We start from the raw sequence: 27,804 nt of genomic DNA, 5'->3' as shown, positions 1-27,804 counted from the left end.
CTGCCCGGAACCAATGATCACACTCACGGAGTAGAATATATGCACAGATAAGGCTGAGTTGACAGGAAGGCTCCTTATGGGAATTAAGACAGAGTGACAGAAAGTGTTTTTTGTGTGGCATTATGACCCAGTAAAGAGATGACTTCTTCCCTCCCTCCTTCTTTCCCTCCCTCTCCACCTCCCCCCACCTCTGAGTCAAGGTTTCTCTGTGTAGCCCTGGCTGTCTTAGAACTCACTCTGTAGACCAGACTGGCTGAACTGAGATCCACCCCCCTCCCGCCACCCCAAGTGCTGAATTCTGGGATTATATGTGCCACCAGGGCTCAAGCTAAGAGATAACTTTCAAAACAGGAAGGAAGGGCAGAAAAAAGGGAGGAAGGAGAGAGGAACTTTTACAAAACCTCCTCTATATTATTCTTCAGCAGAGACCATCAACATAATCCACAACTGAGTCAGACATGCAAACATCATGTCTGACAGACTCCACAATGAGCAGCTGCCATCAGTTCAACCCATCAACTCACACTAGGAATAGTAACTGATTATCGGTCTCTACTTGTGTGGCCCCCAAAGTAGGGGAGATAACGGACAGGGCACTGAGCATCTCTTCCCTAATGTTGTTAAGGATGACTTTGAAACCACTCAACTTACCATGATTCTCTTAAGTATTTAGAGATAAGTCACCTCACCTCATTAGCCTTTGCTGGGGGTTAAGCACGCTTGCTCTAACCGATACTCCAGCTGGAGTGTGACTCCACGGTAGCGCAACTGTCTAGGATGTAGGAAGCGTGAGGCTCCATCCCTGCAGCCTTCCTTCTCGGTTCGGTCCCTCTTTCCACCCCCAGTGCTGCACACTTACTGCAGGCTGCACAGGTGAAGCATGCATCGTGGTAGAGGTCCCCCATGGCCTGACAGGCCTGGCCAGCTCCAAACACCCCTTTGCTGCACTTCACACAGGCTCCTAAAAGGCAAGAAAACACCACAAGTCAGGAGAGAACTGGGATTAAAAAGTCATGAAAATGCCAATGAGCAAAGCAGAACACCCTCCCATACCACAATACCACATCTACAAATTTTTCAGTCTCAGTCCTTACAAGTGAAAAAACAGCTACCATCAATACCCCACATACACACACACTGACCCCACACCTGCCCAGAGCTTTCAAAGGCTCCCACGATTCAGAAAACCAAATCCTAACCAAACTATGACTATAACATAGCTGAGAGGATCTAATCTCAAAAGTATCTGAATATGCGTAAACATATTGAGACAAGGTCTTACTCTGTAACCCAGCCTTGCCTAGAACTGTTTATATAACTCACAATGGCATGTATATGTCATATATATATGTATGTATATATATATATATATATACACACACAAATATATAACAATTCTCCTACCTCAGTCTCCTGAGTGCTAGGATTACAGGTATGTGTCAGCATGCTTGGCTAGAATTTTAATTTTATATAAATTATTTGTATATGTTTTGGAGATTTTCTGTACTCAAGCAAGTAACCAACTTATTGCATTGTTTCAGAGTTCCTATTTTTTCTTATTAATTGATTGATTGATGATTTGTTGAGATAAAGTCTCTCTATGTAGCCCCTGGCTATCCTGGAACTTGCTATGTAGACCAGGCTGACCTTGAATTTAGAGATCTTGAAGAACTTGAAGAGATCCACTTGCCTCTGCCTCAGAGTTCCTTTTTTTTAACCCCTTCTCAAGACAGGGTCTTTCTATGTAGCGCATTGTCCTGGAACTCACTATGTGGACCAGGTTGGTCTTGAATTCATAGAAATCTGCCTGCCTCTAATTCATACATGCTGGGATAAAAAGCATGTGCCACTCTGCCCAGCCACAGCTGATTTTAAATTGGCAAAGCAATCACCACTAAGAAGGTCTTAGGTACTACACTCTTTATAAAATGTCCCCAAGTCAACCACGCAGGCAAAGACAAACACACATACACACCCTGCACATTACATGCACCTGCCAGCCGACACCCGAGAGGCGAACGCCTCTCCTTAAGGCTCGGGGAGAAAGGCCAGAGAGCCATCAAGCCTTGCCATAAGGATTAGGGCAAAGATGGATGGCATCTCCAAAAGGAACCTCATGGCCACCAGCCTCCCAGGACTACCCAGGGAACAAGCCTTCCCCACTCTCTGAATCCTGCCAATGTTCTCTCCTAGTTCTTCCTTATCTGAGGCCTGTTACCTACTGCCTCCAGCCTCCTGTCTCCCTTTCAGATCTTGAATTCATTTCCTTGGGCTGCAAGCATTGTTCCTTACCATGTGGACAGCCAAGCACAGACAAAAAGCAAGTAGGAAAGCTCCATGTTCAAACTGTTGCTCATGGAGTAAGGAACATTGCATGAGAAGCTGTATCAGCAGGACAGATGTTTGGTGTGGGTGCTGAGTGGTAAATGGATAGAAAAGTTCCTCTTGGAGAGAAAAGGTAGGAGGAAAAAAAGTGAGCCATAGCTCATCTCTGGGAAACATGTGCCTATCATGCAGACCTTCATAAAAGAGGCCCTACTGTCTTCCCGCCCCCTGCAAGCCAAAGTCTGGAAAAGTTATACTACTAGTAGGTCTGCAAGACAACAAATGGGCCCATCTTGTCTCTGTGCGACCTTCCCATTTTGTCTTGTTGCCCCCCATGCCCACACCTCAGCCACATGTTCCCTCCCATAAAAATGTATCCTTCTGCAAATGATTGCAGTCCTGTGCCCTGTCCCTTCGCCCGGTAGTCTAGACAGCACTTGTTCAATATAAACACTTCTCTATCACTTGGAGTCAGGCTTTCCAGATGCTGCAATGGGATGAAGAGCAAAGGTGACTGGATTCAGCCTACCCTGGGGGAAACTGTTCTCCCACAGTGGGCAAAGGGGCTCCCCAACCTTACTGGGTCCTGCATGAGGTCTTACAAAGTGGCCTCAATCCACTCAATCCAAGAGGAAAAGAAAAAGCTGTTGACTTTCTTCAGACACAATCCTGAGGCCACAAGATTTGAACAAATACCCCAAAAGAAAGAAAATGTCAACAGCTATCACTGAGTCAAGAGGAAAATAAGTGAGGCATAAAGAGAGGGAAAAATGGGTGCTTCCCCCCTCCCGCAAACTAGCTGCCCTTTAATCCATTCACCAAACTGAGAGACTGGTTAATTTACTAATGTATTCTTGCTTTTTGAGACAAAATCTCACTCTACAGCCTGAGCTAACCTCAAGCTCTTAGCAAAACTCCTGTCAGCCTCCTGAGTGCGAGGTGTGCAGGTGTGTAAGAACAGCTTTTGTGAGGTGCGACATTCAGCGAATTGTCTACACATTTATTCTGTATGTGTGCATTTGTGTTTATGTGTGTGCAGAGCATGGTTCGCATTTGGAAGTCAGAAAAGAACTTTGGAAGTCTGTTCTCTACCTTCATCATGTGAGTTTTAGGGACAGAGTGTTAGGTCAGCAGACTTAGCAGTACCTGCTGTTACTCACTGAGCATCTTGCCACCTAGTCATCTACATTTAAAGGTATGAACTGATATATGTCGACAATGATAAACACCTACATAATCCGCACAACGAAAAAAGCAAGAATACCAGCTACCCTAGCAAATCCCACGTCCTACTTTTCCTTTGTAATCCACTCTCGCATTCCCTTCCACGGATCTGTTTATTATCACGGATCTGTTTATTATCATCACAGATTAGTTTATGTCATGAGTTTATATAAGCAGACCTGGACTATACCTCTTTATCTGGCTTCTGTCACAGCATAATTATTTTGGGATTTACTCTTGTCCTGGTGGATATCAATAGTTTGTTCCTATTTTTGAGTATTCACAGTAGAAACAGACTACACTGCAATTGCCCACTCATCCAATCATAAAGATGTTTCCACTTGAGGGCTCTAACGCACTGCCGTTATCAATGTCTGCGTATGAATTTCTGCATAGACATACACTTCTTTTTTCCTGGAGTAAAGTCCTAGAAGTGGAATGGGTGGGTATCACAGCTGGTGTATGGTTAACTTCCTATGAAGCTATCCAACCATTTCTTTTTTTTAAACAAACAAACCAGGATCTCAGCTAAGCAGTAGTGGAGTAACCCTTTCCCATCACTTGGGAGGCAGAGACAGGTGGATCTCTGAGTTCAAGGCCAGCCTTGTCTACAGAGCGAGTGAGTTCCAGGCCAGCCAAGGCTATACAGAGAAACCCTGTCTCAAAAACAAACAAAACAAAACAAAAAACTCACAAGGTCTCGCATGACCCAGGCAAGCCTCAAACTGTCCAAATACCCAAGAATAACTTTGACTCTTCGGACCTCCTGCTTCCACTGTCCAGGTGTTGTGCCCAGATCTTAAGGTCCCCAAGGACCACCAGGAGCTGAACCACGTATGCAAGAGCAAAGAGCTTTATTCAGGCTTAAGCTCAGTCTCCCCTTCGTCACCAATGCAGTAGATCAGAGAGGAGAGCCCTGAGCAGCTACATGGCAGGGTTTTTATTTGGGGGTTGAGCAAGAACCCAGAATTCCCAGCTTCGCAGTCACACAATTGGATGATATTCAGCAAGAGCAGGCTTGTTATAAAGTGATTGCCAACTAACATAACTAACACTGAGCAAGGTATCTATAGACCTCAGGAATGTTAGGTTGGTGGGCTGCCCAGCACAGATGCCTACCCTGAGAAAAGATACCTTCCCATTCTGTGGTTACCTCCAGGCTATTCCTTAGGTAGGGAATTTTATGGCTTTCTTATTCCTGGAATTGGTGACCTATGGCCTAGTTCTTGAGACTGATGACTTTTGGGGGGAAGGGTCAAGCCTGGTCCTTTCACCATCACATACTGAGAATACACATGTGTGCTGGGGATGGAACCCAGGGCTTCTCAGGACATCCTCCATGCTAGGCAAGTACTCCATCAAATGCCCTACTGTCTTCTGAAGAAGGAAGGTCATCTGACATTCCACCAGCAGTTTAGGAGACTTAGTTTCTCCACATACATGCCAGCACTTGGCACAGTTAACTTGTAATGCTACCTGTTCTAACAGGAGTATGGTGGAACCTCACTGTGGCCTCAGCTGCATTTTTCTAGCAACTACTGTTGTGCCCGAGTCTCAGGAAAACCTTTGGTTCCTATGCTTTCTTTCTTTCTTTCTTTCTTTCTTTCTTTCTTTCTTTCTTCCTTTCTTTCTTTCTTTCTTTCTTTCTTTCTTTCTTTCTTTCTTTCTTTCTATTTTGAGCTGTTTTAGGCCAAAGATCAATCCAGTCTGATGTTCCAGTCTCTGCTGGGCTGCATGCAGGCTGTACAGTATGCTCCACATTCCCAGCTTTGAGAGCTGTCACCCATGATGAGGTGGGCTTTGGTGATGTAGCTGTCTCTGAGTCATTTCTCTGGAACTTAAGTTACAGAAAATGCAACGCCCTCTTCTGGCCTCCTGGTTATTGTATGCATGCCAATACACATAAAATAAATAATTGCATTACTGGGGCTGGAAAGATAGCTCAGCAGTTAAGAGCACTATACTGCTCTTGCAGAAGACCTGGGTATGGCTTCCAGTACCCACAGAGCAGCTCACATCCATCTGTAACTCCAGTTCCAAAGGACCTAATACCTATTCTGAACTCCTTGGACTCTTGCATACATGTGGTATACAAACATTAAGCACATATGCAGAAAGTAAAATAAGTATTTCTTAAATACTTAATGGACAAAAGGTTATAGATATGGTTTATGGTAGGGAGCCTTTTCAGCCCCTGCAAGCAGTTCCAGGAAGAATAACAAAAAGCTAGTCACACAGGGGAACAGATCAAATGCAGATTCAACCCAGCCTCCTCTTCAACATTCTTTGGGAAAGCAGTTGCTTCAAATTGATATTATCTCCCACACTCCCAGAGCCGAAAAAACAAATTCAATTTCTGGCCCTGGCATCTTCCCTATTCTGTGTAAAGGTGAAAGTTACCAGGAAGAAGTTCAGTTAGAACAGAATCCTTACCTCCTCTCTGTCCATCACTTTAAGGCTTAAGCAGACCCTAAAAGTTCCTTTGGCTCAGTTCAGGGCCAACTCAGATGGCAACCTGTGAGGTGAAGGCTTCTGATGCCATCAGGAGACCTACGGCTGAGGATCTGAACTCAACAACAACAACAACCCCCCCCCAAAAAAAAAAAAAAAAACCACAAAAAAACTAGAGGTGCCATCAGTTCATCTTCCCAGCCTGTCCCACCTTAGCTCCTTGAGCAGTGAGAAAGGGCAATCTCTTGGAGCTGTACTCTCTATTCCTGCCACTGGATATCACAGCTATGAACTTTACTGTGAGAGTCCGGGCCCCCAGTCAAAGATGCTGTGGTGGTTTGAATAGCAATGATCTCCACAGGTTCATATATTTGATCTTATTTTGGTTTGGTTTTAGTTTTTCCAGACAGGAAAAATGAGACTTGAATATTCAGACAACACAATGCCTGATTCTCTGGGTGCCCCTGCTTCTACCCTCTCCCATGAACTCTGCAGTTCCTGAGTCAATTGGTGAGGCCATCACTAACCCACAAAGGAAGTACTTAAGGCCACTTGGGGCTACAGCCATTACACCAGCCTGCTTTCTTCAGCTGCCACCAAACACATGGCCTCAAAGCTAGCAAAGGCCTCACTTCACTCAGTGGGAAAGGAAGTTCTGATGGCAATTTCCCAATCACTGTAAATTTGTTCTTGCTCTCCAGCTTCTGGCCTTAATGTCCCCCCCCCCAAAGGAAAAGGGAGTTTAAGACACCCCACCTCACTTCTTCCACTAAACCCACTGACAGCCTGCTACTTGGCAACCCCTTGAATTTCTGCACATACTCTTCTAAGGGAACCAAAAGGATAAATCACATTTTTAGGGGACAATCTGACCCATTACTTTTTTTTTTTAACTCATACTATATGACCCAATAATTTCAGTGAATTCTTCCTGAAGGGGAAAGAAATCCAATATGCTCATAAAAACAATACTAACAAGGCTGGAGAGATAGCTCACAGGTTAAGAGCATGTACTGCTCTTGCAAAGGACCAAAGTTCCATTCCCAGTACCCACATCTGGCAGTTTATAACTGCCCATAACTCCTGTGCCAGGGGGAGCCACTGTCGACCTCTGGATCCTCAACACAAATACAACTTAAAATAAAAGAAATTCTTTAAAAAATTAGAGAAACAGAAGTAGACTCAGGAGGGCAATGCTATGAGGGAGAGCAGTGACAAGCACAGGTCTCTTCCCAAGCTTCTTAGAACAAATAGTTCTGCTGCTCGGACCAGTTTCTGTGAACATGCACGTGGAGGGCCACGGCTGATACCAGAACCGTACGTACTCCATCTTTCTTCCACCTTATTCATTGTGATAAAGTCCCTCATCAAACCCAGAGATCGCCAATATGGCCAGTCTGGCTCTGGAGATTCCCTGTCTCCACCTTCCAAAGCTGGAATTTAAAGGCAGACTGCCACATCTCCCCAGAATTTATGTGAGTTGTGGGAAACCAAACTCCAATCCTCATGCTTGCTTGTGGGACAAACACGTCAACCACTGAGACATTTATTTCCCCAGCCCCAAAATGAGACTTTAAGATCAATTTTATACAAAGCCTAGAGTAGAATACAGGGCAAATCATTAAGGATCTTTTTCCTAGGAAAATCTTGCTTAGTAAGACTGCCCAGCTTAAAACTGGTAGAGTAAATGAGCTGTGTACCATGCACAGACATGAATGTCATGCCATCTTTCAGGAAGAGCAGAAGCAATCCTGTCCAGAGGAAGGAAACTGGAACAGAGATGGGTTCCCAGGCACCAATGCCCCAGGAGGAAAGAGGGTGGGGCTGAAGGCAGTAGAGGACCTTGTTTCAGATTTTAACAGGATGCATCTGACTGCTGATTGTCAGAGCTTTAGAAAGACCGCTGGCTGGACAGGGGGACTCTTCCTAACAATGAAAGTGTCTGCCTGACAGTAGTCCTAGGTACCCAAAGAGAAAGTCATTGTTGGGGGCAGGGGGTGTCAGACACTGTACTCTAAAGTCTGAGTTCAAAGTTACTTGCATAAACGGGGATCTGGCTATGGGAGTGGGGGAGGGAACTCAAATGAGTCCCAGGAAATCTCAGAAACCAGATGGAAATGACTTTTCCAACCATCACTTTATTCACAAGCTTCCAACTCTGGTTTTTATCCTTAAAAGTCTTCTGAAGGGTAGAAGAGCATGTTCCCTCAAACAGGTCCCTCTGATACAGGATCATTATGGGTTAAGGCATTTGAAAGCACACAAATAGGAGCTGAAGATGTGCTTCGCTGGGGCACAATGTTTGTCTAGTTTATCTAGTTTGGCACTGAAACACACACACACAGTTAGAAAACACTAAAAAAAAAAAAAAACATAGCAAACAAAATCCAAACCTGTCAAGGAGCTAGCATAGTGGCTCAGTGGGTAAAGGCACTTGAAAGCCAATGACGAAAGCCTGACAACCCGAGCTCCACCCCCGGAATCCACATAAAGGTGGAAGGAGAGAACCAACTCTACAAAATAATCTCCTGACCTTCACAGGTACCTGCCATGAGTGACCCCCAACACACACACACACACACAGATGGGGGAGAGGGAGAAGAAGAGGAAGGAGAGAGGGATGGAGAAAAAAGGAAAAGAAACACTTGTAAAAGAGGCCTCCCTGGGGATACAAAGATGGCTCCGTGGTTCAGAACCCTGTTGCTCTGGTAGAAGACTTGAGTCATCTCCCACACCCATATCAGGAACCACACAACCACCTGTAACTCCAGGTCCAGGGGATCTGATGCTCTCTTGTAGCCTTCTTAGGCACTCTCTCACACACACACACCATACACCCAGACAAACACTTATATATCCACATACATGAACATTTTTAAAATAAAATCCTTTTTAAAAAAAGTTGTCCTCCTTGTATCAGGAGATAAAACCACTTCAAATATGGGATTCCAGCTGAGAACCTGAACCCCAAAAGAGAAGGACATCTAACAGTACAACAGCAGCGACCAATCCACTGACCTGTCATCTGACCAGCTGAGGTGTCAAGGGGCTGGCAGGTGAGAGAACTCAGGGGCTTCAGTTCGGCTCAGTCTCTACCACTGACACTGCCTACTTAAAGTGTCGTCTCTCCATCCATTCACCCAGATGCAGCTCATCTCTATGGTCCCTGAAATCCTACACCTTACCTCTGAAGCCAGCTCAACCCTGCAACCCTGTGGCTTAGCTCTGCCTGTCTCCAGAACCCCTCAAACTGGGCTCATTTAACACCTTACCTAACCCTTGCAATAACTCTCTGCACCTGTGTTGGCTCTGCCTGTCTCCAGTGAAGCCACTGAATACACTGAATTCTGATGCAGCCTCTTTACCCTTTTGTAGACACTCTCTACTACACCACACACACACACACACACACACACACACACACACACGCACGCAAGAGGGAGAGAGAGAGAATTACTACACGAAGATATGAAATGTATGACCTGAGAGTTAATATCAGTAATTTAAAAAGGAATGAAAGAGTCTGTGTTTGCCAGTACCAGCTACTGGGGAAAGCAGGACATTTGGCAAATTTTAACAAACAAAATGGCCAGAGCTTGTGGGTTCATTATTACTTACTGAATTCTCACTTTGTGGAAAGACAGATGCCTTTGTCTGTGTTTCTGGCATAGTGTGCTCAGACGGCATATAGTGATGGTGCTTGTTTCCCTGAAGACATCTCAAACAAGGATGCTAAAAACACATATGAACTATGTTCACTTAGGGCCAGAATTTAAACTGCCACTTAATTTAACTCTCATCCCTAAAAGTACCTCCTAAGGCCACCTTTCGATTTCATTTACGGGGATTTTCTTTTTTACACTCATTTACATGCGGATTACGCAGCATGGGTGCTGCGTGTGGAGGTCAGAGGACAACTTGCGGTAGACAGTTTTCTTCTACCATGTGGATTCCAGGGAGAAAACTCAGGTGTTCATGGAGACAGCAAGCACCATTACCTACCGAGCCATTCTTGGCCCTGTAAAAGGAAATGCTTTCCGAGAAATAAGTAAGCTAGTTCATATACCTTTATTTATTTTTTAAAACTTTACTCAAATTTAAGCTTTGCTTAATCTCTAAACTGTATTATAATTAGATCCTTTGAACAATTTAAACTAGAAAGACACCTGAGTGTGACTCTTTCAAGAAGCTGACCCCATGTTTCTGAATGCCCACTCTCCTCTACCTGCACGTCTCTTTGCTAGGGCAGCAGTTCCCAACCTTCCTAACGCTGAGGCCCTTTAACACAGCTCCTCATGGCGACCCCAACCATGAAATCATTTTCTTTGCTACTTCAAAACTGTGATTTTGCTACTGTTATGAGTCATAATGTAAATATACAACTCCTGTGAAAGGGCTGTTCAGTCCCCAAACGGGCTGAGACCCACAGGTGCAGAACAACTAGTCTATAGATTTATTTTAATCACGTGTGTAGTGTGTAGATGTATGAGTCAGGTGGCCTTGGCTCAGAAGAGGACGTTGGTGAACTGCCCTGGAGCTGGAGTTGCAGGTCCTGGCAAGCCGCCTGATGCGGGTGCTAGGATCCACACCTGGGTCCTCTACCAGAGCAGGAAACATTCAAAACTGCTCTCTCTCCAGTCTAATAGTTCTCTGTCTAAACATTTTATAAGCTGCTAGCTTTGCTTCACCCTGCCTTGTGCTTTCTGACACATCTAGCCTCATGGACCGAACAATTACTGGATTCTTGGACCTTCCATTGGTAGACACCATTGTTGGACTAGCTGAACCACAGCCTGTAAGCCATTCTAATAAGTCCTCTCTCTGGATAGATGACGATAATGATCGATAGCTAGAAGATAGATAGACGGATAGACAGATAAACCATAGATAAGATAGGGTTCATTCTTCCCAGCTCTGTTCTTCTCTAGCACCCTGACTAATACAGCTGACCACCTGAACATGATCCCCGGAACCCATATGATAGAAGGAGAGCAATGAAGCCTGAAAGCTGTTCTGTGCCTTCCAAGGGCATGCTGTAGTATGTGTGCTTCCGCACACACACAAACCTCTCAGATGGGGGCTAGAGAGATGACTCAATGGTTAAGAGCATGTACTGTTCTCTCAGAGGGCCCAAGGTCAGTTCCCAGCACTCATATCAAGCAGCTCACACTTACCTATCACCCCAGGTCCAGGGAATCCAGTGTGTTTAGCCTCTAGCCTCCCTGAGCATCTGTACTCATGTGCAAATACCCACATGCAGACACACATATATAATTAAAGTAATTTTTAAAAACTTAACTCTTAAATAATGTTAAAATAAAAAGTGATGAATGGTTACCTGTGGATAGGCACTAATTTGGAAAAGGCAAGAGGTAACTTTCTGAGGGACAGAATAATTCTCTGTCTTGTTGGGAGTGTGCAAGTGTCAAAAACATACCATCCTACACATTTTGCTGCATGGAAACAAGGTCCTTAAAAACCGCAATCACAGCTGGGCATGGTGGCATATGCCTTTAGTCCCAGTACTCATTTAGGAGGCAGAGGTAGGCAGACCTGAGTCTGGGGCCAGCCTCAAAAAAAGCAAGTTCCATGACCTTTACACAGAGAAACCCTGTCTCAAAAACCAAAAGAAAACCAACCAACCAAACAAACAAAAAAGCCACAGTCACAAATTCTTAGACTTTCCTCTGATGAGGGTGGGTGTGGGAGGCTGTGACTGCTAAGAGTGGACACAGAATATCAGACATGAACTTTCACTAAATGACCTCCAGAGTTGGGCCAGAAAAGGGAGAGAACTAAAGGTACATACTTGACCCTGAGCATTCAGTGCAGGCAAAGACCTCCCAAAGTACCATTTCCATTCTTCCTTCCCCCACCTTTATTTCTCTGCTCTCTGACTGTGAACTTGGGCAGAGCTGTCTCTTCCACACAGCAGACACCCACCTCCCGGCACGGGCCAGAGAGCTGCAGTCATGGACTACAAGCAGAAGAGGAGTTGCTGCCAGCTCCAGTCTATTCAGTTTCTCACACTGACCTCTGGCTGGTCAACAAGGGGCCTCTGTTAAACCTCTGCCACCTGAGAGCACAGATGCAGCTCTGTCAGGCCAAGCATGGAAGCTGCCTGGAACACCTTCCAGCCTGTGCCCCAACTTGGCTGCCTGCCACCTTCCCTCCCGAGGCCTCTTGGGAGGCTTAAGCCTAGGCAAGGGTACAGAGCTCCACAGTAAAGCATACACAAGCAGACTGGTAGCCTGCGGTCTCCAGTAAGCCAATTCCCAATCATCCTCTTTTCTGGACAGGAAATGCTATTTTTGTCATACTGGACCCTGTGGGACGATCAGTCTTAGGTGCTCTGCTTTCACTCACTAAACAGAAGAGAACATTTAAAGAACCAGCAAGTTATCTGTGCTGTAATCACCACTACTCCATGCTCCTCTGTGCAGGCAGCAGCTTCAGACCTTCTATACTTCTATACCTTTCCCCAGGGAACACACTCTGGGAGGCACCATCTGAATGCCTCTGTGCACAGCCTTCTTGGCTGTGAGGTGGGTGGCAACCCTGAAATCTTTAACACATCAATCGGCATCATCTTTCAGGCGGGATAACAATGCTTTGGTACTTTTAAAAATACAGGAATGCATCTTAAACAGCAAGGAATCCACTCTATCTGCCATATTCTGTTCTGAGTGCTTCAAAATTTGAGACAGGCTAGGTATGACCTCACATTTTCAAACAGCCACACTTAAGAGTGAAACTATTTTCAATAACATTTTGCTTAGCCTGTCATGTCCAAAAGCCTCACTTTAACAGAGTCACTTTAACATAGAATACACACACACACACACACACACACACACACACACACACACACACACAATTTGACAGCAGATTGAGCCCAAACTGACCTTTTAACTCTGTTATTTTCCTGTTTCTATCTCCCAAGTGCTGGGATCACAGGTATGAGTCACCACAACCTGTAGTGGAAGTTTTGTTGTCATTAAAAACTCAGTTATATTGCTGTAAATGTGTTTTTCTTTTAATGCCAGGTGTGAGACTGTCCACAGCAGCAAACTATTTGCCTCATGTGGGCTCTGAAAGGGGCTTTGCCAGCTGCAGATAGTGTAATCCTGAGGACTATGAGAGGGCACAAAGGCCAGAGCACAGAGAGAGGGGACTCTGAGAAGGAAGAAGGCTGCTGATGCTCCCCTCTGCTGTTCCTGGTTGCTGTTGATGCAGTTTGACGAGAAGTTATTCTAAAACAAAGACCCTAAAAGGCAGGAAGCAGCCAAAGAGAACTACAGCCCCTCTCCCCATTAACCTTCTTTCTCTCCCACAGAGGGTCAGAGAGTTGGAAGGGAGGTAGAGGCTTAAGCAACCCCAAATGAGGCAGAGTTTGAAAACAGCACCACCCACAACCAGCTCATAAAGAAGTCCCAATAAGTACTCTTCCTTTGCACCAGATCTTCAAACCCCAGGGTACATGTCATGCCTAAAGCACATCTCAGCTCAGACAAGCCACCTTGTGATATGCTTAACAGCTACCTGTCCTCAGTTTCCATGCTGGATAGCTCAGACTTACACTACACTAGCCTACAACTAGATGCTCACTTTACTTATGGGAAATCAGAAGCAGCAGAGCAGACAGATGCAAGACCCACACGCTTGGGAGAGTCTGCATTCCCACAAACAGATCCAAGCCTGACTTGGTGTAATAGGAATGTCTCTTCAGAGAGGACCACATGTTCCAGCCATCATGTAGCTCTGCTTCACCCTAATCTGCCTGAGCTTGTCCCTGGGGGATCTGAGGGATTCTCCAAAGGACCAGGAGGAAGCTGTCCTACCCCCACCCTGTGTGACTGCCTAAGCTGCCTGTAGATTCCTTGACTTCTTCCTCTGTCCAGTCACCTCACATCCTGAGCCAATCTTTCTCCCTAGAGCAGTCTTCAGAAATTACTTTCTGTCACATCTGTTCTGGATAGCCAACCCCCACATAGTCTTAGGGACCTGGCCTGGGCTGCTGGGAGACTTTGGAGGTGATACAAAGAGCACCTTAGGGTAGCATGAGAGGCCCTTCAACTGCTCTCCACTTCACCCCATCCCTATCTCCCAGTTCACTGTAGGACTCTTGGCTTATCCCCAAAGTCTCTTGAGAATGCAATGCCTCACTATGAGATATCAACCATCCGAAGGACACTCCAAGGAACCAGAAGTGAGAGATGTGACTCCTGGTACGTCAGCCAGTGACGTGAGCCTGATCAGAGCCAAAACAAACACAACACACTTCACAAGGAGCCCCACACGCTGTGTGATTTCATGGCTATAAGCAAATTCATCGGAGCACTGTATGCACGTCTCACACCTTCCCTAGCAGGCCGCCACACTGTTAACTGGCTTCTCTGTAAGCAGAAGGGAAAGTTCTCAAGCTCATACACTTGCTCCTCCATCCCAAGGGATGAATATATATGTATACACACACACAGTGTCTAAAGAAAATTTTGTCCAAGTTAACCAACAATGCACACACACACATACCATCATCATCTGAAGAGTGCCTAAGCCACTGTCTTTCTCAGAGATGGAAATGTCCTCCTAGTCAAAGCAGGAAAAACCCTCACAGCCTAAGAACCTCAGGTCATTTAGTCCCCATAAGTTGAGCAATCTAAGGGCAGAAAATGGAAGCAGAATGCTCAAGCTCACACAGTCCACAAGCAGCACACTCTGATCCTGCTCCCCAAGCAGTTGGTTAATACCAGGGACAGCTGTCAGCAAACTCTGTGGAGCCAGCCACCGCTGCCCCTGAGGTCCAGCTCTTTCTAAAATCACCACTGTACTGAGTCATCAGGAAGCATTACAAACCGGTGGAAGAAGAGTAAGAGACTTCAGCAGAATCAAAAACCTCAGGGTGTGCCCTGACCATTTATGCAAGGCAACATGGTCCCACCCTGCTAAAAAGGAAAGCCTGGAGGCTCAGGAGAAAGGGGAAGCTGCAGTTAAGGTCAGAAGGCACCAGAAGCAAATCCACTCCTGACATTGTCTGAAATGGTCACCACCTGTTTTGCAGCACAGGGCTGCTGTAATGCAGTCACCCCTGACTCAGGGTCTGTGTGGTGGAGTGGGTAGTCCACTAGGTCCTCAAGGACCTTGGTCACTATAACTCTCAACACTTAAAAGACAAGCAGCATCATGGCTTCCAGAACTTTCTATGTGCAACAGGCTCCTGATATGTATAAATCTCCAATAAGCAAGAGTAATCTGTTCTCCCCCTACCAAGACAGAGATAAGTCAACACAGAGCAGGAAATACAAAGGAGGAACTTGATCAAGTCTACACTCAAAGCTTATAAAACCTAAAAATAACTCAGCTGTGGGCCTTAAAGTCATCTACTTGAAATGGTCAAGTAGAAACTCTTCCACAGCATGATTCTCTGATCCCATGTTCAGCTGGTTTCCCCATGAGGGATAAAATGAAAAACAAACTCTGGAGTAGATATAAATATTCCCTGGCCAATGCTTCCTGCTTTGGAAATTCTGGAGACCTGTTTTGTTTCAGGGTAAAGCTTCTGTTGTTTGCTAGATATACTCAGCAGAGTTTCATCTAAGTCTGGTTCATGTCCCTCTGGACACTGCCTGGAAACGAGTATACAGAATGCTTCCAAGAAAGTGTGGGCTAGCACACTGCAGCTCTGCCTCCAGTGATCTGGGAGGTCACCTAAGCACTCCCAGCGGTGTGGTCTCGTCATGGCCCACATGCCTGAGTGGAACAAGAGCAGTCGGGCAGGGCATTGGGTACCATGTTCCCTGTACTGGGGGCCCCATCACAGCATGGTAGGGAGGCACTCCTGAGGAACAGGCTCCTGGGCAGGAGAGGACATAGATGCTGGTCAGGGCTACAAGACAAAGATCCAGATGCTCTAGGCAGTGTGGGCGCCAGTGAAGAGGGGGGCTCCAGTAAGCATTTTGTTCAGAAAGCCCTTGAACTTCCAGGAACACTGGATGGAGGTCAAGGTCTGCAGCTCAGCATCCAGGCCCAGCAGAGCTGCTGGGTCAGTGGGCTAAGCAGATTACTGAACTCCTGTGTGCCTCACTTTCCCCATCTGTGGGGGGGGCGGGAGGGTTGCAGAGAGTTAAAAAGCAATACATGTACAATGCCATGAAAAGTAACCTCCTGACGAATTTTATGTAACTGCGAAGTGTGCAGCTCAGTGAAACAGCCCAGTCCTCCCCCACCCCAACAAGCACCTTCCATTTCTACAGCCCAATCCACTGGGAGGCACTGGGACACAGAAGGGAAGACCAGCGTAGACAGTGTGAGGCTCCAGGCCATTACCCAGGACCACAGGATTTACTCAGGCCCAGCACTGTCTAGAATGCCATAGGCATCTAGGGAGGTGGCCAGGGATATGCCAGTAAAAAAAAAAAAAAAAAAAGACAGCAAGTATCACAAACTTGTGGCCCAGTTGTTCCTGAACCAAGGACTATTCTTAAGATAAACTCCGAGTTCTTTCTAAAGCAGTTCTTTTTGTTTGCTTTTTAATAATTATTTAATTAATATGTACAGACACACACACACTTGCTCATATCACAGCATGTATATGAAGGTGCAAAGACAATTTATGTGAGTCAGCTCTCCATTTCCACTATGTGGGTCATTAGGGATGGCAGCAAGCATTCGTATCCACTAAGCCATCTGGGTGACAGCTAATGCACTTTTAATTGTGCTGTTTTTATTCATTTACTTATTTATTTATTTGTTTGTTTGTTTAGGCAAGGTCTCGTGATGTAGCCCAGGCTGGTCTTGAACTTAGAGTAATGCTCTTACAAAATACTGAGATTATAGGTGTGTAATCCCCCCACACTTTTTAATTGTTTTTCCAGCCGGTGGTAGTGGCTAATTCCTTTGATCCACTAGTTCTCAACCTGTGGGTCAAAGGGGTCGAATATCAGATATTTACATTATGATTCATAACAATAGCAAAATTACAGTTATAAAGTAGCAATGAAAGTTTTATGGTTGGGGGGGGTTACCACAACATGAAGAACTGTATTAAAGGGTCACAGCATTAGGAAGGTTGAGAACCACTGCTTTAATCCCAGCACTCTAGAGGCAAAGACAGGTGTATCTCTGTGAGTTCAAGGCCAGCCTGATCTACACAGTGAGTTCTAGGCCAGCCAGAGACACATAGTGAGAGCCTGTCTCAAAAAAAAACCAAAAATAATTGTGTTTTCCAGAATATATAAAGTAAAAATGGCTGCTACTTGTCATGGAAAATGTAACTAAAAACAAAGCTTCTACTAATTGAGTAGCAGTTTGGAAAGGAAATGGATCTAGGAATCCAAATCCAGATTTCTTCAGGTGGTTCCCACTGTCAGCAAGGACGAATGCTATTGCTCAGACTCTGTTGACTGACCAGCTAAAATCCAGATGTTGATCAAACCCAGTGCCACACCTCAAGGCTTCTGGCCCTGAACAAGACACTCAACAGAGACGAGGACTTGCCTGTCATCAGCCCCTGGCTGCTGGAGCATAAGTCCAGAACACCTGGCTTCTGACTTCCAGGTGCAACCTCTTTTCCACAGTTCTGCTTCCTCGGTAGCAGCAAGCAGGCAACAAATAGAAGCTCTGGCAAGAATGGTTATGTTAAAAGATGAGCTTCATGCTCTGAAACGTGAAAATGGGGGAAGTGGTATTCTTTTCTGGTCACAAAGGAAAAAGTAGGAATATGCCCTCCCACGCAGTGGGAGGACCTCAGAGAGAAGGCATGAGGGCAGGCAGCTGGTGGTAAGGAACCCTGGTCAGTTAGTGCTCTGTCTGCAGAAAAACCAGGCTGCCTGAAAGGTGATCAGCAGGCAGGTATCTGTTAGGAGCAGCCAGGGCAGGTTGGGGAACACCAGTGAGGGTGGGAGTGAGGTTGCAGAGTAAGCAAGGGCCTTACAAGTGCAGACTTTAGCACAGGTGCCAGACCGGACTCTAAGCCCTGTGTCCTTCCCAAACAAATCAGCCATTTGCAGAGGGCTCATCAGGGACTGCCACAGGTGCCCAATATACCTATGCGTTGGGGGGGGTGGGGGGGTTACGCAGCTCTAAGTGAAGCCTGGAGGCTGCCTGGTCATGTACCCCTGACATTTCTGAAGGGAGATGCCATCATATTGCTGCTGGCAGGCACAGGGCTGAAGTGTGGGTGAGAAGTCACAGCCTTTCAGAAGACGCAGAGGGCCAAAATGTCTGCATCCTGACCACTGACCACACAGAGGACACCTCTGTCGCTTCCCCACGTCAGAGCCTGCAACAGAGCTTTCTGTGTGCCAATGTCACCAACTCCTGGCCATCCGAAGGCCTCACTTCATTCAGATGACCCATGGAATTTTTCCCTCACCTCCAAACACCCTAGGATATGTTTTCACATTTTTCATGTCATGCCACACTCTCAAATCAGATGCTTTCTGCTGTGGATTCCAGAGAGCAACAATGACTGTAATGACTCCAGAGGCTTCAGGGGAATGCTGTGCTCCATAGTCACCTCATGCTAAGGATAGGTTATGTCTGTTCTGTGAGTAGTTGCCTTATTTGGGATTCGGGAGATGCTCTTCTATTGCATATCTAGCCTATTATTTCCACCTAGACTGGATTTCAGCCCCATGCTTCATATCTGCCACTAACAAAGTCAGATAAGATGTGTTTAAAAGGTCATAAGACAGAGAGATTGGTGTGTGTGTGTGTGTGTGTGTGTGTGTGTGTGTGTGTGTAATTCTAGCACTCAGGAGGTGGAGGCAGGAACATCAACAGTCCAAGGTCATCCTCAGCTACATAGAGAGCTCAAGGCTAGCCTGGGCTACATAAGACCCTGTCTCAAAAAAGGAAAGAAAAACAAGAAAAATATCACACAGAGGAACAAACAGGACAGCTTGTGCCTGCTTCTTGTTTACACTGCTCAATTCACCTCCTACATAGCCACTAAAATGAAACCAGTGGGGCTTGCTGGGCCCAGGCCGAACCATTCCCAGGGGAAATCACATCTTGTGTCCTTGGTGTCTGCGTGACTCTGGGTCAAGCACTGAAAAGTTGAAGACAGAGTCAGTCTCTCTGAGTCTGCAGGTGGGGAAGGGTCCATTCTCTACTTCTGGGGAAAAGAGACTCTGAAACCTATGTATTCTCACCTTTAGACCCTCACTCAAATTCCTAGCAGAGGGGCAGAGCCTTCTCCCAGCGGGGGCAGACCAACTAGACCCCCATCGGAAGAAAAAGCTAAGGCTGTCTGGGGCAAATTACTGAACCTTTTTGCCCTAAGGGAGGACAATGGTACCTGTGCCATGTGAGGATTAGCTGGCAGGGGTGTCCCCAAGCAATTAACCCAATGCCTGGCCTTCAGCAGAGAGCAGCTACTATCAGAACCAGGGTTGCCAAGGTCACCCGTTCTTTCCAACACCAGAAGTGGGGCTGGGGTGGGGCTTCACTGATGGAGCAGTGCCTCAGACGATAGTGTGAGACTGGCAGGCAACTTACACCTATCCTCAGTACCAGGGGGACTGCCCCAGCTGCACCAAGACACTTCATCCAAGGTCACCCTACTCCCAGGGAAGCCCACATCCAGTGGCTGACCCCTGTGTGTAAAAGCCAGGTCAGGATGATGTTGGACTTTGCTACCTCCCTGTGGGGTCAGATGTGGACCCCAAGAGCACCACTCTGCAAAATAAAGTCTCAGATTAGCTTCCAAGAAAGCCAGGCTGAGATGAGCGTTTTATTTGGGCCCCTTTCCTTACCAAGGGAGGAGAGGACCAGAGTGGGGAGGAAAAGTCAGGGCCTAGCTAAACAAGGCTTTGTCACCCTGACTCTCCAGCTCCTCTCTGTGGCATGAGCAGCTCCATGAGAACAGGAGCTGCAGTGAAAGACCAGTATCTCCCCGGAGCATTGAGCACCGTGGAATCTGGGAGCCCAAAAGCATCTCTGACATAGCCTTAACAGCTTCTTTCACCATGTGAAATGAAGTAAATCAGGCAGAGAAACAGGAATACCACCTACGTCATTCAGCCCTAAGAGTTTAAGGGTTGATCTCAAAGAAGCAGAGACTAGACCAGTGGTTACCAGAGCAGAGCAGGGACTGGGTAGGGTGCAGAGAGGATAGGCTAGGGCTGGACAGGAGGTGTGACAATGCCAGGTGCCCTACCTGCTTCCTGTACTCTGTACTGAAATGGTATGCTCATTACATCATAAATATACACAATCATTGGGTGTCAGATCGAAACCAAAAATGGTCACTACATTTTTCCTTATGGACAAGAAAGAGCCACAGGAGAGTCCTAGAGAACACAGATGCACAGTGGGATGAGTGGGGGGGAAATGTAGCCTTTCTAGACACATAAAGAAGCCAGTGCAGGAGCTGGCATCTATAGTCCAGCACTCAGGAAGCTGTGAATGGAAGGTCATTGAGAGCTACAGGCTAAGCTATAGAGTGAGACCTTATCTCTAGATAGATAGATAGATAGATAGATAGATAGATAGATAGATAGATAGATAGATGATAGCAAAGAAAAAAAAAAAAGACACACACATATACACAACAAAATCCATGCAAAGTTCCAGAAGTAACCCTTAGTGCTGAGCTAACAAATAACCAAAATCCAGGGCCAGCAAGATAGCTCAAAAGGCAAAGGCATTGATGCCAATCCTGCCCCCAGGATCCACATGGTAGAATGAGAGAACTGATTCCTTCAAGTTTTCTTCTGTACCCACCCACGCCTCCCCCATTAATAAAAATTTAAAAACCATTAAATGACCAGAGACCAGGCATCTTCAGAATCCAACAGCATTCACCGGCCATGGAGGGAAAGGAGTCAGAAGCTAACTGCAGACCTTCAGTCTGGCTGAAGGCCTGCCTAGGCTAACAACCCAAGCATCACTCTTCTCTGCTTCTGACTAGAGTTCTACTGACTGACAGTGGGAGAACACCTCAGCTCCCCTTGTGCTGTGCCATTCTACCTGGAGGTAAATCTTGCAAGCGCTATGGGACCTAGGGAAGGGGATAGGCCTAGTCAACAGGTTTTATAGGCAAGAAGGTGCTGCCTAGGAAAGCACAAGGTCTGTTAAACCGTGCCTGCTGAGTCTTAAAGGAAGGAATTCTTGTGTCACATGACCAGTCAGAGGAGACAGACAAGACACTCCGCCATGAAAGCAGCCACAGAGCAGACTCTCCCCCAGCATGAGCACCACAAACTCAGCCCTTTCCTTGCAAGGGCACACAGTGGTCCTGTCATCCCTTGTTCCCTTCAAGCTTCTGCCTAAATGCCATCTCAGCTGAGATCTCACTTTATGACCCAATTCAAAAACAAGAAATGGGACCCACAGGACAAGGCTTACCCCTAATTCTCTATTTAGGACTATTTCTAATGTTTCTCTCCCTAGTACTTGGTCACTTCCTGCTGCTTGTACTGTGCTGGCTGTACCCACTGTGTATTCCCAGGGCCAAGCCCAGGGCACAGCCCACACAAGGTGGAAGCTGAATGAATAAACAGTATGGGCCAATAGCACTGCTTTAAGGATGAACATAAACTGGCTGCCCTGAATAAACGTTTTGTTCCACAAGCTTTGAGTTAAAAACTAAGTAAGAGCTGGGAATGGTAGCACCCACCTTTAATCCCAGCACTCAGGAAGGCAGAGGCAGGTGGATCTTTTTGAGTTCAAGGTTAGCCTGCCTGGTCTACAAAGTAAGTCCAGGACAGCCAAGGCTACACAGAAAAACCCTGTCTCAAAACACCAAATAATAGATAAATAAATAAGTTTAAATTAAAAGATCCACTGCATCTCCAGCTAAATATTATTTTTCAAGGCCATGCTTTGCAAACAAGATTGCATAGTTCACAGCAGGATGGTACTTTGTGCTTTAAAAAATAAACCAGGAGCTGGAGAGGTAGCTCAGCAGTTGAGAGCACCTGTTGCTCTTGCAGAGGCCATTTCCTATCATATACATTGGGGCATATAAGCATCTGTAACTTCAGACCCAGGCAACCTGATGCCCTCTTCTGACTTCTGCTAGCATCAGACACACACGTGGTGCACATACATACACAAAGAAAACCACTCATATACATAGGATAACAAAATAAGTCCAAGAAGAAACCAGTTCACAGCAGTTATGACTCTTTAATTGCTGAGTGTCATGAGCACTAGTTCCCAGCGCTGCTCACCATGAGCAAACACCAGTGCTGCTATAGACTGCATATATGCCCATACCCAGCTCCTTGGACTCCTGACCCTCTTGTAGCCTCAGGACAAACTTGGTTATTTAGAGAATGGGAGAAAGCCAACATCTTTCCCTCAAAAGGCCTTCCCTCCCCCAGTCCTCCTCTATTGATGAAGATACTTGGTAGGCCTTTGGAGAAATCATGAACCCATTATTCAGAGACCAAAAATGGAGATAAAAAAAATTAAAAACATGAAAAAGCCATAGATCTTAAGCACAGGCTTTCTTTCCAAGCCACTCCCCCATAAGATGGGCAATTGTTTTCATCAGAGGAATACAGCTATTTTCTTGTTGTTTCCAATCCCATGCAGAGAAAAAAAAATTGAAGCCAGCAGTCTGTAAAGAGTTTGTGATTTTCTAGAAGAGAGAACAAAATTCTGCAAGTTTGAGTATAAACTTCAAAAAGCAATCTTCATCTTATTTCAGGCCACACCCGTGGGTATCACCTGCTTGCCAGGTACCCGTGGGTACCTGGGCATGGGCCGAGTCAAGAGGCACCCTACCTAGTGCTCTAGTGATCTGTAGAATCTTCTTCTTGGGTCCTACCCTGATTTCCTGCTGCAGCAGATCCAAGGGGGGCTACAGATTTCCATTCGTTACCAGCGTCTAGGCAAAGAGAAGATGCTGGTCCAGGTCTACCTGCGGAACCACCACACTGAACAGCAGACAAGTCCAGCAGCCACACATTCCACACACTTACACACATGGTGACCGAGAGTACAATGACCACATATCTGGCCCTGGGGAAAACGCTCCAGGTCAAGTCCAGCTCAAGTCAATCACAGCAAGAGGCCTGAAATGGTACCTCGAACCCTTGAAACCCAAAGTCACATCATTTCCCTCTTTTTTCATTTTGGTTTCTCAAGACAGGATTTCTCTGTGTAGCCCCAGCTGTCCTGGAGTTTGATTTGTAGACTAGGCTGGCCTCCAACTCCCAGAGCCTCCTGCCTCCGCCTCCCAAGTGCTGGGATTAAAGTCTCCACCGCCACCTGGCTTCAGTTCCCTTTTTTGAGAGCAGTTGTGAGCAATCCCACCCTGCTCCACCCTGCTTCACCCTGCACACATGGGTAACTCCCATCTATGAGGGCTACTTCTGCCCACAACTGCTTTCAAGTTTCTACGCTCGCAGAAGCGGTTGAAAGAGGAAGGAAAAAATAATAGCAGGCTACTTCAAGATCAGCCATAACATTCTGGTGGAGGCACCATCACCTCACCATGGGCAACTCCAAAGCATCTCACTTACCGAAGTAGTCTGCTTTGGGGTGAGCATCCATCTCTCTCTCCAGACGCTGGGTGAGGGCTTCTAATTTCAATTCGGCAGAGGAGGGTCCAAGCTCAGGGGCTGGTGCCGGGGTCTGGCAGGGCAACCTCACCCTGGAGGGGGTGGGGCTCTCTGGGAGCACAGGTCCCAGGCTACTGTCAGTGGGCCAGCTGGGAGGACTCTCTTTACAAGACAACTCAGACGGAGTGGTCATCACGGGATGGACAAGGCTGGTGGGGCTGGGCTTGGGACCGGAGCCAGACTCCACGCATCCAGGCTTAGGACCTAGCCCAGGGGTCAGACCTGGCTGGACACTGTCGTCCTTGCCAGTTGTTGAGGATAACGGAGCAGAAGCAGAGAGGTAAGACTTGGGTCCATCCCGGAGCCAAGGCTGAGCATCCACAGTGGGTTTGAAGACCCTGTCTGAAGCCTCACATCCCAGACCGGAATCCTTTCTCAGACAACCCCCTTGGCTGGTGCTGCTAGGGACCAGGGGTGCCGAAACCGTGGGGCTCCTGGGTTGAGCTGGGGCCCCATTCTCCAAGCTCAGGGAAGAAAAGCCGAGGTTCACGCGCTGAGAGGAGGCTGTGGACCAAAGGCCTGTTGGCTTCTCATTGCTGTGGCCACCAATGCCACCATCCTGGCCACTAATGCCACTTTCAAAAGACTTGCCAGAGCACATGGGGAGCTGTGGCTGGTAAGGCTGACTGTCCCCACTCAAGGACCTGGGCAATGTGGAATCATTCCCTGGGCAAGCAGGCCACCCACTCCCTACACTCAGACCCATGCTGGGGGGCACTTCTGGTTTATCGCCCCACTGTGGGCTTGCCAAAGAGAAATTGTCATAATAGTCCCCATGAGTGAGGCAGGAAGGGTCTTCACAGGGACCCAGACCGCGGAAAGCAGGCCTCTGGGAACTCACAGGCCCCTCCCTGGAACCACAATTCTGACTGCCAGGCCTTGTACCGTGGGCAGATGGCCTGGTCCTCTGCTCTTGAGAAGGGTATGAGGGCTGCACAGCCACTGTGGTGGTAGCGAATCCAGGTGCCACTGTTGGCGCGGCTAGAGGGGGCTTGGCAGCACCATCTGCAGCCAGCTTGCTGCTCACACCCTGACGGCTCCCACCGTTGACAGGGCTTCTGCCTGCCCTAGGTAGGGCTTCCTCCTGTAGGAGCTGCTGCTGCTGGAGGTGGATTTTGGCCATCTTGGTCGCGAATACCCTTCGAGTTTCCTCAAATTCAGGGTTGTTGCCAGCACCCTTGTCCACCCGGAAGAGCCCATCCTTGGAGGCCTCATACATGTTCAGGTCCTCGATGAACTTACTGGCCTCAAGGCCCAGGTCATCATATTTATCCATGTTGCAGATCAGTGTCCGGGGCCTAGCCCTGGTACAAGACGTGAATGGGGTGGGGAGATCTGTGTGCTGGCCGCGGCTCAGGTCCAGCCCGAGGCAGATAACGACTCCCACCTGCCCAGCGAGAAGGTCATGACTCCAAAACTTACAGTCCGGCCAAAGTTGAGGCCTTCAGGCCAGCGGGGCTAAGTTTACTTCCAGACTTCTTTTCCCCTGAGGAGCGTCCACGTGGGGGCAGAGTAGCCTTCGGCCGTGCCCGACCTGCTCAGAAAAGTTCTCTTCTCCAAGCCAGAAAACCAAAAACAGACCAAAGAAGACAGAGAACGGAAACAGAAACAGCAAACTCACATCCACGTCGGGCAACCCGACCTGCCGGGCATCAGGCTGGCCTGGGGCCGGCAGCCGGCTCCAGCAGAGCTCACCGCGGCGCGCGGCCCATTGTCCGATGGCGGCGGCCGGCGGCGGGACGCGGAAGTGAGCGCGCGACTCGTCCGGCCGGAGCTGGCTGGCCGCTGCGCCCGCCCCGGGTGCGCGGGGGAGCGGGCGGAGGCGTGGAGGGCGGGACGGGCGGGCGCCCCCTGCAGGCCGAGACGCGCACGCCGCGCCGCGGCGGCCCTCGCCCGACCCCCGACTGTGCGGAGCTTCCCGCCGCCTCCTGAGAGCCGAGGACGCGCCGGGTTTCCCGCGGGTCCCCTCACGCGACTCCGGCAAACCTAGGATGTTGCCGTGGCCGGTTCTCTTTAACAGAGACGATGGGGCAAGAAAGGACAAGCGCCCCAGAGGTCCACATAACCAGCAAAGCATCGGAGGCCCTTCCAGAGCCTCTGAAAGAAAGAGAAGGGAGCCGGGGTCATTAAAGTGGTGTTGGACCTCCTACATGTGCCCAGAGAGGCTTGTCGTCCCGTAGGGGTCTCTTGAAACCCAAGCTGGTCCTTACCACTCCAAGGTGCCGTGGACACCCTACACAGCTCCCAGATGACCTGTGATAGTTTACTTTCCCACGCGGCCATCAGAGTGATCTCAAACAAACCCTAGGCTTGTCAGTCGTAAACTTCAACCCTCAGGGCTTATTCACGACTTAGTTTGAAAACGTGCCTTCACTTGCTGCACTCAGGCTTGGCCGCCCCGTCTACCCTCCCGATTTAGGGTCTTTGGCCGAGGGAACCTTCTAGTGCCTGCCTGGAGACTGCTGATGAACTTCTGGTGGCTCTCCTTTCCTTCCCAGCTAAAATCACCTCCCCTTGAAGTAACCACCACCCCACAAACCCCTTCATTTCCTGCTGACGCTGAAGCCACTAACCTGCAAGCTACCTAATAAGATGTAAATAGTATGCAAATAGCTGTTAGCTTGCCTCCCCCCTTTCAGGAATCATGACAAGAAAATAAAATCAGTACGTGTTCAGCACAAAAACTTTTTTTTTCTGAGTATTTTTCACTCTTGTTGGTCAGATGCGGAGCCCTGGATGTGGAGGGCTAACTTCAGCCGTTCCTCTGCATGTCCTTTTTGGTTGCCAGCTGTTAGTTATCCACTTCCTTACACAATATGCTCAGGATTTGGTTGGTGGATCTCTACAGGACTGTGACAAGGAACAAGTAAGATAGTATTTTCGGAAGGGTTTATATTCTAAAAACACAAAGAATGGTTCACTGACCTGTAGACTCTGAATGTCCAGGATATTTGCTAAAGAAAGAAGAGTCCTAGGCTCTAGCCCCAACCTACTGACCCCAAATCTGCATTTTAACAGCATTCCTGGGTGGGAAGACTATTTACACAATAAAATTTGATGAGTGAGTATAAAGCAGTATCCTAGAATTAGGTTTTAAAGATTTATTTATTTTTTTTAATTATGTGTATATATGTGTTTGTGAGTGCAATGTCTTTGGAGGCTAGAGAGAGAATCTGATAGCCCAGAACTGGAATTGCAGGTGACACCCACGTAAGCACTGGGAACTGAACTCCAATCCTGTATAAGAACAGTGTGGTTCTTAACTGCTGAGCCACTCTCCAGCCCAGAAGTAAGTATTTTTATTTTAAAAGAATATTCTGTTCCTGGGGCTACAACCCAGCGGTAGAAGAGTTGCTGGGCGTACATGAGGGCCTGCATTCCATCCCCCAAACGACAGTAATAACAACAGCTTGAGTGATCCTCAGAAGTGCTGGAGAGACAGGTCAGTAGTTAAGAGCCCTAGCTGCTATTTCAGAGGACCGAGGTTGAGTCCCAACACCTACATGGTGCTCACAACCGTCTCCAACACCGTCTCTGGTCTCTCTAGACATGATGTGCATGTGATGCACAGACACACACGTGAACAAAACAGCCACACACAATGTTCAAAATGGTCAGGAGGCTGAGACTGCTTTAGTGCTGCTGTTCAGGACTGAAGAGACCAAGATAATTCTGATTCTGTGTACAACATTTAGAATCCCAGTCACAATTATTTAATGGAGGCCACGTTTGTCTGATTCACGCACTTGGAAACTTCTGTTGACTAATATTTCAAGGATGTATTCAGGGCTAGTGAGATGGGTCAGTAGCTAAAGGCACTTGTTGACCTGATGACTAGAGTTTTATTTCCAAAAACTCTATGGTAGCTCCAACTCCTACAGCACACACATACATTAAATGAAGGGATAAATTGATGGAAGAATAAATGAGTGGATTTTTTTTTTTCGAGACAGGGTTTCTCTGTGTAGCCTTGGCTGTCCTGGACTTGCTTTGTAGACCAGGCTGGCCTCCAACTCACAGAGACCTGCCTGCCTCTGCCTCTGCCTCTGCCTTCCCAAGTTCTGGGATTACAGGTGTGTGCCACAACACCTGGCTGGGTAGATATTTTTTAAAGATGTATTCATTCTTGCCTATCAGTTGTTTAAAAAGCAAAATACTGTTCGATCTGGTGGTGTGATCCCAGTTACTCAAGAGAGTAAGGCAGGAGAGTCATACATCCAAGGCCTAC

At 47.3% G+C, this 27,804-nt stretch overlaps 1 protein-coding gene across 1 annotated transcript in view; it reads right to left on the bottom strand.

Annotated features, from left to right (window-relative positions):
• The window catches only part of Limd1 (LIM domain containing 1), a 55,040-nt gene extending 29,735 nt beyond the window's left edge, over nucleotides 1–25,305 (bottom strand). Inside the window, exons 1-2 of the mRNA XM_055601675.1 lie at nucleotides 23,478–25,305; nucleotides 860–961 (exon numbers count right to left, since the gene is read on the bottom strand). Of these exons, the coding sequence (XP_055457650.1) occupies nucleotides 860–961; nucleotides 23,478–24,852 (1,477 nt within the window). The 5' untranslated portion in view covers nucleotides 24,853–25,305. The remainder of the gene's footprint in view (nucleotides 1–859; nucleotides 962–23,477) is intronic.
• Nucleotides 25,306–27,804: the final 2,499 nt, after the last annotated feature.

The sequence above is a fragment of the Psammomys obesus genome, unplaced genomic scaffold (assembly GCF_907164565.1).
Source record: "Psammomys obesus unplaced genomic scaffold, mPsaObe1.curated_primary_1811, whole genome shotgun sequence".
Lineage (NCBI taxonomy): Eukaryota > Metazoa > Chordata > Mammalia > Rodentia > Muridae > Psammomys > Psammomys obesus.
The sequence above is the reverse complement of the archived record's forward strand: the minus strand, read 5'-3'. Positions and strand labels throughout refer to the sequence as shown.